Below are 12,585 nucleotides of genomic sequence, written 5' to 3'. Positions count from 1 at the left end.
GGAAAAGGCATTTACTTTCATCTCTACACCATCTGACCAGGTATATACTACATAATGTTCAATATGTGTTTCATTCTATAAAAAAACGTGATTGATCAGGCAAAACGCATGTATTTTTAATGGATTTCAAATGTGTTATAGATTTCAGGAGAAAGTCCCTGTCCCCCCAAATGCCAATATTTGCCTATTCTGCTATTCTATTGAGCACAACTGTAAATGTATTACCTTAAAATTAAATAAACCATAAGATCCATCATTTTTGTTTCTTTGGGTCTTGGGTAGTCAGTGATGACTCATCACTATAGAAGTATAGATGATCATTTTATTAATGCTGCAATTGATATAAACCATTAATTATAGTCTCTTTATTGGCTAATCATACGCAACTACAATTATTAAAATAAAATAAAACAGCACATCAGACACGTATAAACCAATTACTAATACTAACTATTGATATATGCAGTAATAGTAGTAGTAATTTGTACTAATAATGTAAACTGTCAACTATCAATTTTGAAATGTCAGAACAAATTAAACCAAAAGATTTCTGTACAGTAGGCTACTGTATTCAAAATGTAAGATTTAGCATATATAGATTTAGCCTATAGTTAATTCATGGAGCTTTAAAATTATATTCAAACAACTAAGTCTTGGTATAATAAAAAAAAAAAAGGCCATCACTCAGCTCCCAACATAACACTGTTTTCAATCGTCTTTGCATATGCGAGCGCGCGCATGCTGAGCACGTGAACGCGCCTCATATAATCAGCCAAGCCACGGGTTTGCAACGGCATTACATGGTTGAGGCTCATCACAATCCAGCCATGCTCTTCTCTCTCGCCGACTTTGGATGTTTTCGTGCGTGCTCGACATGTTTGCCAGTGTGCTGTTCGTCGTCGTGTTCATTCTGAGCCGAAAACTGCACTTGTGTGCGGCTGACTTGTGCAACTGGAGTGGAAGGTAGGGGCGAGCTCGGGGAATAATTACGCGGAAGCTGCATGTGCACTGCCAACTTGTGATTGTGTCTGAAGAAAACCGCGTTCAAGTAGATGATATCGCCGTTTATCCACCATGCATTTTGTTGTAATCACATTTTCCACATTTTATTCATTTGGACTATAAACAAATATTGCTAGCTTAATAGCGTGATTGCTTTAGTCATTTTAACCTTTAATTTCACAATAGTAATATATTTTTTTTTTAATACGAATGTGCTTGCTAAAAATTGTGCTTTTACTACCAAAGTTTTATCAAGGCAACTGGACTTTTGTTTGTTGAATTTGTGTGTGTGTGTGGGTTTCTTCTTATTTTCCAAAACATTTCCCCGAAAAGTCAAGGCCCGACTGACCTAATTGTTGTTTTCCGTCAATGCAGTGGCTTTCCAATCAGCATAGACACCAGGATGGTCCTGCAGGTGCGACTGCGCTGCACAGAAGGCTCTGTCAGGTGGGCCTACCCGGGCCAAGCTCTGCGGGTGGTCCTGGAGCCCAACCTGTCCTCCTCTGCCAGGCGCAGCACGCTTTGCATCAAACCGTCGCCCAGTTTCGGCGGCGCCAGCCTGTTTATCGAACAGGGCGGACAGCTGGAACCTCTGGTGACGGACGGCGGGCGGGTGGAGCGCGTGAGCTGTTTCAGCGGAGACGAGCTACACGTGCTCGCCATCTACATCCAGACAAGCCTGCCGGGAGATGAACCTTGGAGCCCACGTTGGCTGGGATTCAGATATGAGCTGATGGCCAACAGGAGTGCAGCACCCGGCCTGGACCACACAAGTGAGTTTCTCTCTCTTCTGTAGAAGCAGTCATCCCCTGACAGTAAAACAGCCGTCATCTTCATGTTTTCTTTATCCTCTACATAGAACTACTATTATTAGTGCTCTACTGATGACTAATCTAAACATAATAATCCGATTAAAGTTTTTTTTGTGGAATAGGAATTAAGAAGATGAATCCATCCATTTTCATCCATCACAGGGTGCTTCCATTTTGTCTGTTGACGTCAAAATGCACTCAGGCTTGAAAATGACATGTCACATGACCAAACCCAGAAAAGAGGTGCTGGTGACATTTAGTCCGAGGGTACATTGACGTTAATGGACAAAACGGCCGTTCCTTGAGATGGATGAAATTGTAATCAGATGGATTAATCTGCCTAATTCAGTGGAAAGGGACAATTTAGGGTCTTGACTTCACAACTGTTTTTAGACATCGGTGTCCACTATAGATGCCACTATTTCATAAGCCTTCTTACAAAAACTTAATCAAGTCTTCGAAAAGGAGCAGCTGGTTTCTTCCACATCTCAGTCCCGATGTCCACAAGATGCAGCTGCTGGTCAGCCTGCTGTTTTGTCTGGCTGTCTGCTTCCCATCCTGGACAACAAAGCACAGAGGGCCGAGACCATCCGGGCGGCTGCAGGGCAGCGGGCCAAAAGTCTGAATTGACTCCGCAAATAGTTTGCAGATTCCACAAATGCCTCGTCGTGTTCCTCGCCATTAATCTATGTGTGCGGTCCCGCCCGACATAAAACAATGTCATACACACAGCTGTGGAGTGGCAGAGTGGTTGACCCCCAAATCGGTACAGGGGTCATTGCACTAGCTTTATACAATGGGAATCCAACAGCAGGTCGAAATGTGGAGGATAATATGGTGGGCACACAACATTCCTTCATTTAACCTTTGGTTTCCTCACTATGGGATGTTGAGGGTTTGAAAAGAGGCGGGATGAGGCAGACGTTAGACTACATGTGGCATGACACTCCATTCATCATTGTCAATTTGGATGGCACGTTCCCTCCAAAAAAGTATTCATAAATTTTCATTTATATCGGTTTAACAACGAGTGATGGATAACCTTAAAGGCTGGTCAGGAAAAAAATGTTGTCCTCTCTGGGTCGATTTCAATGCAATCCAATACGTTTCTCATGTTTTGCCCACAGCTTCATGTCGCCCATGCAACGATACGGAGCTTCTGATGGCCGTCTGCAACAGCGACTTTGGTGAGTACGCATGAGCGAACACTGACCCTGGCTGACCTTCTATGTGTATACCTCAAAATGAACTATTTCAATTAAATCCAGATGATAAGCAAACTGACAAATCACACAAAATAATATGAAGGGCTGTATTTTCCTAACTGGCATAAATCTAGGAAAAGACATTTAAGTGTGGCATAAATCTGCGCGGAGGCAGGTTAGATCATTTTGCAGGCTGGTAAATCTTCAAAAAAAAATATTTTGTTAAAAAAAAGTTGTGTGTGTGTGTTGGGGGGGGGGGGGGTTCTTTTCAGGACAAATCTTGTTTGGTCATTAATTCATTTGCTCCCAAAAACGTGTAAAACCGTTCTATTTTAAGTATTGCCAGGGTCCCAAAAACATATTTATATGTTTTTATGTTTTTTTTTTTATACAGAAGGCTTTGATGCAGCCTCTGACCTAAAGAGGACTTTTAAAGCATTGGTAGTTATTACAAAAAACGGCCAGCAGGCGGAGGTAGAGTATAAGAGACCAAAGGCTCTTTTCCCCAGTGTCTTAAACATATTTGTGAATAATGATGAAACTTAGCTATATTCTAAAGCTAATTGCTGCAAAATGGAAAAAAAAATAGAAACATACTTTTTTCCCGATGAAAGAATAGACTCTAATCTTTCTTTTGGCAGACACAAAATTCTGTGGGCCTTGAAAAAATCTGTCAAAATCCAGTAAAACAGCCAGGAGCGAAGGGGGTTGCTTCAATGAAAATGGCTTGGAGGGAATGAATTAATTATTATTATTTATTATGCTTACGCCTTTTCAATTGGCTCGTTTGCCCAGACAAAAATCTGTTTTATCTGTGTATATTCTGTTTGAGGCCGATTGAATAAATGAACCAACCAACAAACATTTCTGCCTATCTTGGTAGAGACTGCGCATAGAAGAATACATCTTGAAATATACTTTAATAGTTATAATTCAAGGGAAAGGGTAAAGAGTAAAGTCAGTAGTAAGTACATTTCCTTATAATTGCAAAATCGTTGCGTCCTTCCAGTAGTTCGAGGCTTCATCAAGGACGTGCTTCATAATCTGGATCGTCAGATCTCACTGGTGGAAGTGTTGGCGGTGAAGGTCCACTGGCAGCGTAGCGGCGTGTTTGAGCACCAGGCGATCGCTCCTGGATCGTCCGGGACCGTACCATCGTGGCGCGGTGTTATCCGCGCCCACCTCCAGTGCGGCGTGAAGTCCGGAGAGGGAGACTTTCTTTTCACGGGCTCGGAACACTTTGGGGACGCTTGGCTGGGTTGCGCCCCTCGCTACAAACACTTCCTGTCCATCTACCGGACTGCCAAGGCGTGGCTTAGGAATCCCTGCGATTTCCCTTTGGACTGAGATGTGAAGATGTTGAAGATGTTTGTCAGGAACAATATTCGATAGCTTGTGATATCATGACATTTAAAATGAAACATAGACGGCTTCGATGTTTACATGTTAGGAAAGCGCAGCAGCAATAGTTTGTTTTTCTTTTTCGGGACATGAGCTTCAATCATGGGTTCTGGATTCCCGGTCCTGCTATTTCGCAGATTATTTTGTACAGTTTCTTAATATTTTGTTCTGCGTTTTGTTTATTTTGGGTGCAATTACACTGTCAACCATTAGACGGCAGTACACTATTTTAATTGACATTGTACATTTTGAAGAGGAAAAATGAAAACAGCAAGTATCTCAACTCAGCCTCTTTTTTTGCAGTCCTGATTTTTATGCCTACAGAAAGCAATTTATGTAGGTTTGGTTTATTTTGTACATCTTTGGGCATGATTGTTTATTTTAAGATAATAGTTTGTTTAGAAAAAGCAGGATTTGTTCACTGTTAGCACAGAATTATCGGGACACGGCTACACTGTACAATATTTTTTGTTTTATCCATTGTTCTTGCTTTCTCAGAATGTATTATGTTTCCATATGTTTGTGCAATTTCAAAATGTGTTTTTAAAAACATTTACAGGAAATGTTATAAAAGCATGCCTCAAGAGTATTTAAAGAGGCTATATACTGTATACATATCTGAATGGCTTGCTGTAAATGAGACCTCAGTATGTCCGTTGTCTCTGCTATTTGTGGCCTCCAGCCTGGGAGAGGAGTGAGCTCTTTGTGCTCGTCGCCACATCGCCCGTTGTTCACTTGGACGGTGACCTTTGACACGGGCCGTTTATAATTGTCACTCTCAGTCCATACGGTGCTACTTCCACCATGTTTGCTTACAACGTGACTGACTTTCAACACAAATATTTTTGTAGTGAATTTGTCTTTTTGCCAGTTTTTTTTTACATTGCACGATAGATTGTACATTTTCTTAAATTCTGTGGTATATAGAATAAATATGAATAATAAATGCAAATGAAATGCTTCTGATCACATTTCCTATCATATAAATTAGGGGTGTTAGAAAAAATCGATTCGGCAATATATCGCAATATTACAGCACGCGATTCTCGAATCGATTCGATATGCGGCCGAATCGATTTTTAAACATCAATTTTTTATGGAAATTTTCAACAAAATGTCTTACTTGGGGTTAAGATTCACACAATAAGCATGGAAGAATGTTATATTAATGGAACATTAAGCCTTAATATTTTATTTCAGTGCTGTTCAAACATGAAACAGACTGCAACCTGTTTGTTAAATGCAGTGGCTCAGTTATAAGCCAGAATTTTCAGATACATAAATACATTTTCATACAAATCTTACAGTGTACATGTACAAGTTTACTGATTAGTATTTTCTAAATTTGAGTTAAAAAAAATCGCAATAATCAATTTATAGATTCGTATCGGGATTAATCGGAATCGAATCGTGACCTATGAATCATGATACGAATCGAATCGCCAGGTACTAGGCAATTCACATCCCTAATATAAATGTTTTACATGTATTTTGCAGACTACCCAAAATGTATTTTTCACTGTACAGTATACATTTGTCACCAATGAAAAGATACCTGCCAATTATCTTTACAATGGACACATGATGGAAAAAAAAATTGAAGCATCCAAAATCTGGAGATAATATAAATTCCTTTCTTTGGTCATAATTATTATTAAAATTTAAAACGTTTAAAAATTGGAATGTAGTCCACTCGGTCCACTGATTAGATTATGTAATTTTGCACTTGTTGTTAATACTTCTTGATAATTTCCATACGAGAAACAATATCTCAAATGTCATTTAAATAAATACAACAGATCAAAACTAGTGTGTCTTTTTGTGTTAAAAAGTAAAGATTGATCAATGTCAGGAGGAGTGGTTAAGATTAAAAAAAAGAGAGAGTGTACTTTATTGCAGGCTACGTTGTTCTACAGTATTAGCAAGATCAAAAAGAACACAATTTAGTAATTTCTTGTATGTAAGAAAGCAAAGACTCCAGAGCATTGAAATGTAAAATTCATAAGATTCTCCAGCTCGCAGACCCCTTGGAAGCTTTTTAACCATGACGTAATAAATGTTACGCAACCACATTTACTATCATATGATGCCTAATCTGTTTTCCTTTTCCCGTCCGCATCCCGTCGTCCCCTGAAATCTGTGATTATAGTGGAGTCAAATCCGAACCCAACGTTTCTTATTGAGCTGTGTGGCCCCCCGCATCGTCGTGGCCCAAGATGACCCAATGGACAGATGTGAGGCCCCGAAGCCCTGGCCTCCTCCCCCTGGACCCCTCCCACATGAGGGGAACAATTAATTGACTTCTAAAGCGCCAACATATCCCGGGCCTCTCCTCGGCTGAGGGGTGCTCACAAATTGGTGCGTTGAACTTTTTATGGGGACTAAATAGCTGCCAATGAAAGTGTAAATGACTCCATGGTGAATGGCGCCTGCACAATAGCCCTGCGTGACAAGGCCCCCCCGGCAGACATAATGACCATTGTTCCGGCTGTTGCCATGTCGAAAACGTCAGGGCTCAGGATTCCAAGAAGCTGTAGCTCAGCTTGTTTTTTATCTGCTATTTTTGACTATTACGGGCAATATTCCTTTATTGCATAGGTGTCAAATGCAAGGCCCGCGGGCCAGATGCGGCACCCTGTTCATTTTATATGGCCTGTGAAAGTTTGACACTATCGTTATGTCCCTTGACATCAGTTTAAAAGTACAGACTCATATTCATTATGTGAAAGAAAATTACTATAACAGTTTGTTATAGCTTGTTCACAATATAATGTGAAATTAACATGTTATTTTAAGACAGAGCTGGCACCAGACAAGATTTATCCCCCCCCCCCCCCCCCCCCCACACTTCTGGAGAGAGAGTGGAGAGGGATTTACATATTACAAAAGTAATTGAATAGCATTACAGGTCTTAAGTCTTTAGTCTATAAATAATATGTCACCAAATTTAAAATATACAGTAAAATTTAAAATAGCTTAATTTATATATATATATATATATATATGAGAATACATATCACAAAAAAGAATAGATTGTTGTAATATTAACTTAGCATTGCTTTACATTTGAATTGGTTAGCTTATCCATTTTAAAGTGTTAAAGTTAAAAGTAACTAACTACTTTTTGTCAACTATAATCATCCATCCATCCACTTATTCCTCACAAGGGTATCGGGTGCTGGAAGGGAATTTATTTTTTTCGGGTGCTTTTACAATTTGGTGGCGCCCCCTGGAGGCCACATGGATGGAAGGGTGTAAATTGGTTGCAAGAAATGTTTGTAATAGAGAAGAAAATAAATACTATTTTGGGGACAAAACATTCTACCACAATGACCAGAACAAATCCAAGAAACATGAAGTAGCCTAACACAAATTATGATGCGGTGGGCCAGATCTGGCCCCCGGGCCTTACGTTTCGCACCTGTGATTTAAATGAACGGAACTAACGGACATTGTAATCAATACAGCACATAAATCAAGCCTTCAAACTAAATTATTTTAAGCCAACCCTCCCCTTGTATTATCCCAGGAGGAACACCCGCCGCAACCCCGCCCCCTAATGTCAGACGTCTAAACAAAATATAACCTCTCTGCGGGCTTTCGAGACCTCCCAATTCTCATTTCTGGGAATTCCAGCCGGCTCTCATGGGGAAGGAGCCCAGGAGGCCTCAGCGCCGATCCGCCGCATGACTCACCGGCAGGAGTCCACCCCGGCTGGGGGGTAATTGGTTTATCCCGCCGCCTGGTCTGCTTTCCCATGTGGGCCACTGCTGTGTGGAGGCCCGGGGGTACAATATGAAAGCAGCATGAGACCCTCCGGTGGAGAGCAGCCATTCACCGCGACAGCTATAGAGAGTCGGCACTGAGCTGCAGCAACACAAAGATGGAGAAAGATGTCTACTTGGCTTTGGAAACGTTGCCATTTGTCCTCCTTTTGACTGCAAGCAGCATTTGGGGTTGAAAGTGGGACATAATTGAATTTTTGCCAAAATTGAAAACCTTTTGAGAGAGGTTCCCCAATCTCTCCAAACACGTTAACATATATTTCCTATCAGTCATGCACATGCCAAGCACCTGGCAGAGAATTTGATTTAGTGAACGCTTCATGGGATTTCAAATGAAGACAAAAAAAGTGATTTTCTTTGATGAGTTTATTGATAATGTCCACGAGTTTTAGTAGGCCAAGACCATTCAGTGCTCTAAACAGTGGTTCTCAGAATTTTTACATGAAGAACCACCTGGAGAAATACTTAGCTCTTCAAGTACCACAATCATGACCAACTTAAAAATACTGTAATGCTTGTGCATTACATTTTCATAAAAAAAAAGAAGAAAAAAAAGGAGACAGACCTTTTAATGTTACTCTTCTTAAATAATAACTATTTTCTATTGTATTGCAATTAAAATTAAAAGAAAATTGTTTTTAAATAAACGTTGAAAAACAGTTTGTAACGATAAGTGCACTTTTATTTAATTAGAAAAGTTATACACAACTCAGTGTACTCAGGCAGCAATTATTTAATGTACCACTAGAGGGAGCGCATGTACCACACTTTGAGAATCTTTGCTTAAAAGATGGCAGTTTTTTAAAATCATTTGAGTTAAAGATGCATTGTTGAGTTTAAAATGTTAATGTTAAAGAATTTTCTACTTCATGCATGCTCCACCAATGCCCAGATGAGTACAAAGAGCCCTGACTTTTTAACTTCAGCTGCGCCTACCAGCTTGTATCTTCCCTTCAGTGTAGAGTGTTCTGCGCCAAAACTGTAGTTTCTTGGGGGTGTGGGGGGCATGGGCGTAGCTAGAAATGTTTAATTGGGGTGGCCAGGGTGAAACCATCACTCATATAGGGGTGGCCATAAGTTCATACATGAAATGTCTAAATAAGTGGTTCTTAACCATGCAGCCAGACTGTTCGCATGCCGACCTTGGGCTGCGAGCACCGACTAGTGGGCTGCATAAAATAATATGTTATGAATTCAATGCATTGGAGCTGTTACAATTGTCAATGATTTGTTCAGTTACAATTACATTAGAGCTTTCTGCCACTTTGCGGCAATAAGGCAAATGTTAGTTACTGACCTGTACAGAATAAGGAAAAGGAAACCGAACAGCGAAATTCACGACTAAGTATTTTTTTTTTAAACTTTGTTGATGCCTTACCTCACCAAAAGACGACTTTTTCCCATTGTTTTTTTCTGTGGTAAAATCTATTACCTGTATTTATTTTTGTGTTAGTTAATTTGATGCAGGAATTATTTGCATCTTGTTGGTTGTCAAAGTTCACACATTAATAAATGTCTTCTTGATGATCACATTGTTTCAAGTTATTTGATATTGTTACAGGTTTTTATAAGTGTATTTGATTTCATAATTGAATACAATCATAATATCTGAATGGACCATTTTGTACAAGAAATACAGGTTAAAAAGAACACTTGGTTTGTTTTTATTATATTGTTACTACTGTACAAGATTGATACATCAAATTTCTTCTTTTGGTGTCGGATTTTACACACATTTATTTGTTCAAAACACTGAACATTAAACATACCAATAAATGAATAACAAAACCAAGTAGATTATGCCTTTTCATGGACTAACATAGCACTAACATAGGCTGACATTCACATTGGCAACATGACAACTATGTCAAAAACTAAATATTGAAGCTTTATAATAATAAATGTAGGTTTGTGTGAATGCTACATGTGTAAGCTCGGAAATGTTTTTGGAATTATGTTTCTATGCTTCAGGAGCTGAGATATCAATTATTTAGTAAGCATTGACAATGTTGTTGAATATCCAGGATTGGGGCGGGGGGTGTAGTCGGGTTGGGGGGGCGTGGCCACGTGCCTCCGCCATTGGTGGAGGGTGACGTCATGCTCGTGCCCGTGGACATATAGTGTTTGCAATTGGGATGAAAAGTGAAAGACAAAACAAAATAAAAGGGCGGGTTCAAGCACAGCCCAAATTAAAGCTCAGACTACAAGAGAACTGAAAAAACAAAGAGTTTATTCCAGTGCACCATGCACAAGCTTGACACAGAAGCTGCAGTTACACTTTAGGCCAGAGGTAGCAGTCGCGAGTAAAAGAAAAAGAAAAGAAAAAAAAGATCAAATCCACAAGCACCTTTTAGTTTATTTATGTGATTTGTCCTTAATGCTCGCCAAAAAATGTTACTTTATCACAATAAATTGCCCCAGAAAATGCAGGTCTTGTTCTGGCAAAGATACAACTGTGACAATTTGTCTCTCAACCTGGCCAAAAGTGTAACTTCATCACACTAAATTCCTGATTGAAACAACATGGAAGTCAACCAGAGTTAGAGAACTGTGTGTTCTACTTGGGAGTTTGCTAATAAGACAACTAGTGTCTCCTATAGACATGTCCATGAATCATGACACACAGTTGAGAAACACTGTCCTACACCCACACCAGCTGAACGTCTAATGCTTCAACAATAATAATAATACATTTAAAAAAAGACGCCTTAGTTTTAAGTGGTTGCCAATGATAATTATAACCCTTAATCAATTTTTCTAAAATGTAATATGTGCCACTATTCAATAAAGCTTAGGAAAAATCCAACTAGGGAGCATTCAATCTTGACGATGCAGTTAATTAACAAAATATAAACATTACATCAAAATGTCCAATGAAGAGAAGTAACTAACAGTGAATTGAAATTGTGAATGGAAGAAAACACAATGAATAGCTGCAATGACCTCAAAGTGCCTGTAGATGGTGTCCGGAAGCAAACATTTAATGTGTTCTATCCTGAGGGCCTACTAGGTTTCTAGTTAGGAATGTGATTTTCACAACTCTTCATAAGAACTAACAACCAGCTCCCTACATTAATAAAACATTAAAAGCGTTTACACAACACTACAGTTAAAATCTGCTTAAAACGGCTGAATACCAAAGTACATGAGGTTGTGTGCGCTCCACGGACAAAATACTTAGCGCTTATGACTAACTGCAAAGGTCCATAGGTCGAGACAGGAATCCCAGTATGGCCTTTACATGGCCAGCACTTTTAATAAGAGGCAAGATAAGGCCGATAAGGCAGAGGAGTGCTAAAGTATGATAGAAAACTTTTACTGAGTGGATCTGCTACCATAAGACTGCTTGAAACAGCACTGGGTGTATTATTATGGAAACATGGAAAAGTGTAACATTCTTACCATGCTTGGGCAGGATGCAGTCCCTCTGGCAAAGGCGGAGCCAACTGATCGCCAGTCAGCTGAAGGACTGAAGTACCTGTAAACAATGAATAGATTAGTGGTTAGGATATTAGTGACTGAGTTAGCCTTTTGTAGGTGTGCATTTATAGATATGCAAGCCATTACCTGAATGATTACAAAGTGCCCTCCCTGGCCAATTCATGAAAGCAGCGCTAAGATATCTTGAATCTTAAAAGAAAAAAAATGCTTAGCTCTTCATGCACAACCGTCATGACCAGACCAACAATAAAACACAGAAGCATATGCAACATTATGCACAGTTTAAACATTAATACTGTGGTTGAATATAGGAAAAAAAAAGTAATTTATGATTAATTCAAACAGAAGTTTAATAATAAAAAAAAAAAATTAAATGCAAGTTTATATACAGTTTGAAATGTAAGTGATTCTTTCATGTGCCACTAGCGGGAGCCCTTGTAAAACAACAACAACAACAACAACGACAAACAGCAACAACAACAACAACAGTAAGAAAATGACTTTAAAAAACGGATTCTATGGCTATGACTAGTGTGAAAAACACAAATACATTTGAGATTAGATTAGATTTATTTATTTGTCCCCGTAGGGAAATTCGTCTTCAACAAAGAAATAACAATAAACCATACTGTAGGACCAAGACGAGCCATGCAGTAGCAGACGGGCAGGTCAGAAAAGTGAACACTAAAACTTAATGCTTTTACAATTTATTGAGTTATTAATTGATTTTTTTTAATGCGTTTTAAGCATTCATTTAAATCGTATATTTGTACTCTTATATAGTTAAATAATGTACGTAAAAAAAAAATTAGAACCAAAGGGTAAAAATGCACTGCTGTTTGTAAAGGCAGTATTATTAAACACATTGTTTTAGCTGCGATGAGACGGTGGCGGTGTACCTAATGAAGTGTCTTTCCCGTGCGGCGGTATCACGTGTGT

General features: G+C 39.2%; 1 protein-coding gene and 1 long non-coding RNA gene across 3 annotated transcripts; one reads left to right on the top strand and one right to left on the bottom strand.

Annotated features, from left to right (window-relative positions):
• Positions 1-798: 798 nt before the first annotated feature.
• LOC147181734 (meteorin-like protein) lies at positions 799-5,372 on the top strand. 2 transcript variants are annotated; one of them, XM_086092984.1, is made up of 4 exons: positions 799-963; positions 1,378-1,775; positions 2,942-3,001; positions 4,032-5,372. In XM_086092984.1, exons 1-4 carry the CDS (start codon positions 854-856, stop codon positions 4,364-4,366), a joined length of 903 nt encoding a protein of 300 aa, XP_085949110.1. In that variant the 5' UTR covers positions 799-853; the 3' UTR covers positions 4,367-5,372. The 2 variants fall into 2 exon arrangements, with proteins under 2 accessions (XP_085949110.1, XP_085949102.1); XM_086092976.1 differs by having other exon boundaries at positions 4,029-5,372.
• On the bottom strand, positions 4,049-12,573 carry LOC147181733 (uncharacterized). The gene is made up of 4 exons (XR_015096875.1): positions 12,546-12,573; positions 11,773-11,835; positions 11,608-11,683; positions 4,049-4,362 (listed from the first exon to the last, which is right to left on the bottom strand). It is a non-coding gene; the product is annotated as an uncharacterized LOC147181733 (long non-coding RNA).
• Positions 12,574-12,585: the final 12 nt, after the last annotated feature.

The sequence above is a fragment of the Leptonotus elevatus genome, chromosome 1 (assembly GCF_054856555.1).
Source record: "Leptonotus elevatus isolate MCC_2025b chromosome 1, RoL_Lele_1.0, whole genome shotgun sequence".
Lineage (NCBI taxonomy): Eukaryota > Metazoa > Chordata > Actinopteri > Syngnathiformes > Syngnathidae > Leptonotus > Leptonotus elevatus.
The sequence above is the reverse complement of the archived record's forward strand: the minus strand, read 5'-3'. Positions and strand labels throughout refer to the sequence as shown.

Excerpts from the sequence above, each read along its gene's own strand:
- LOC147181734 (XM_086092976.1), top strand. The coding sequence starts at position 854 with ATGTTTTCGTGCGTGCTCGACATGTTTGCCAGTGTGCTGTTCGTCGTC. Across the intron at positions 964-1,377 it reads TTGTGCAACTGGAGTGGAAG|TGGCTTTCCAATCAGCATAG; the intron begins GTAGGGGCGAGC and ends CCGTCAATGCAG. Across the intron at positions 3,002-4,028 it reads CGTCTGCAACAGCGACTTTG|TAGTTCGAGGCTTCATCAAG; the intron begins GTGAGTACGCAT and ends GCGTCCTTCCAG.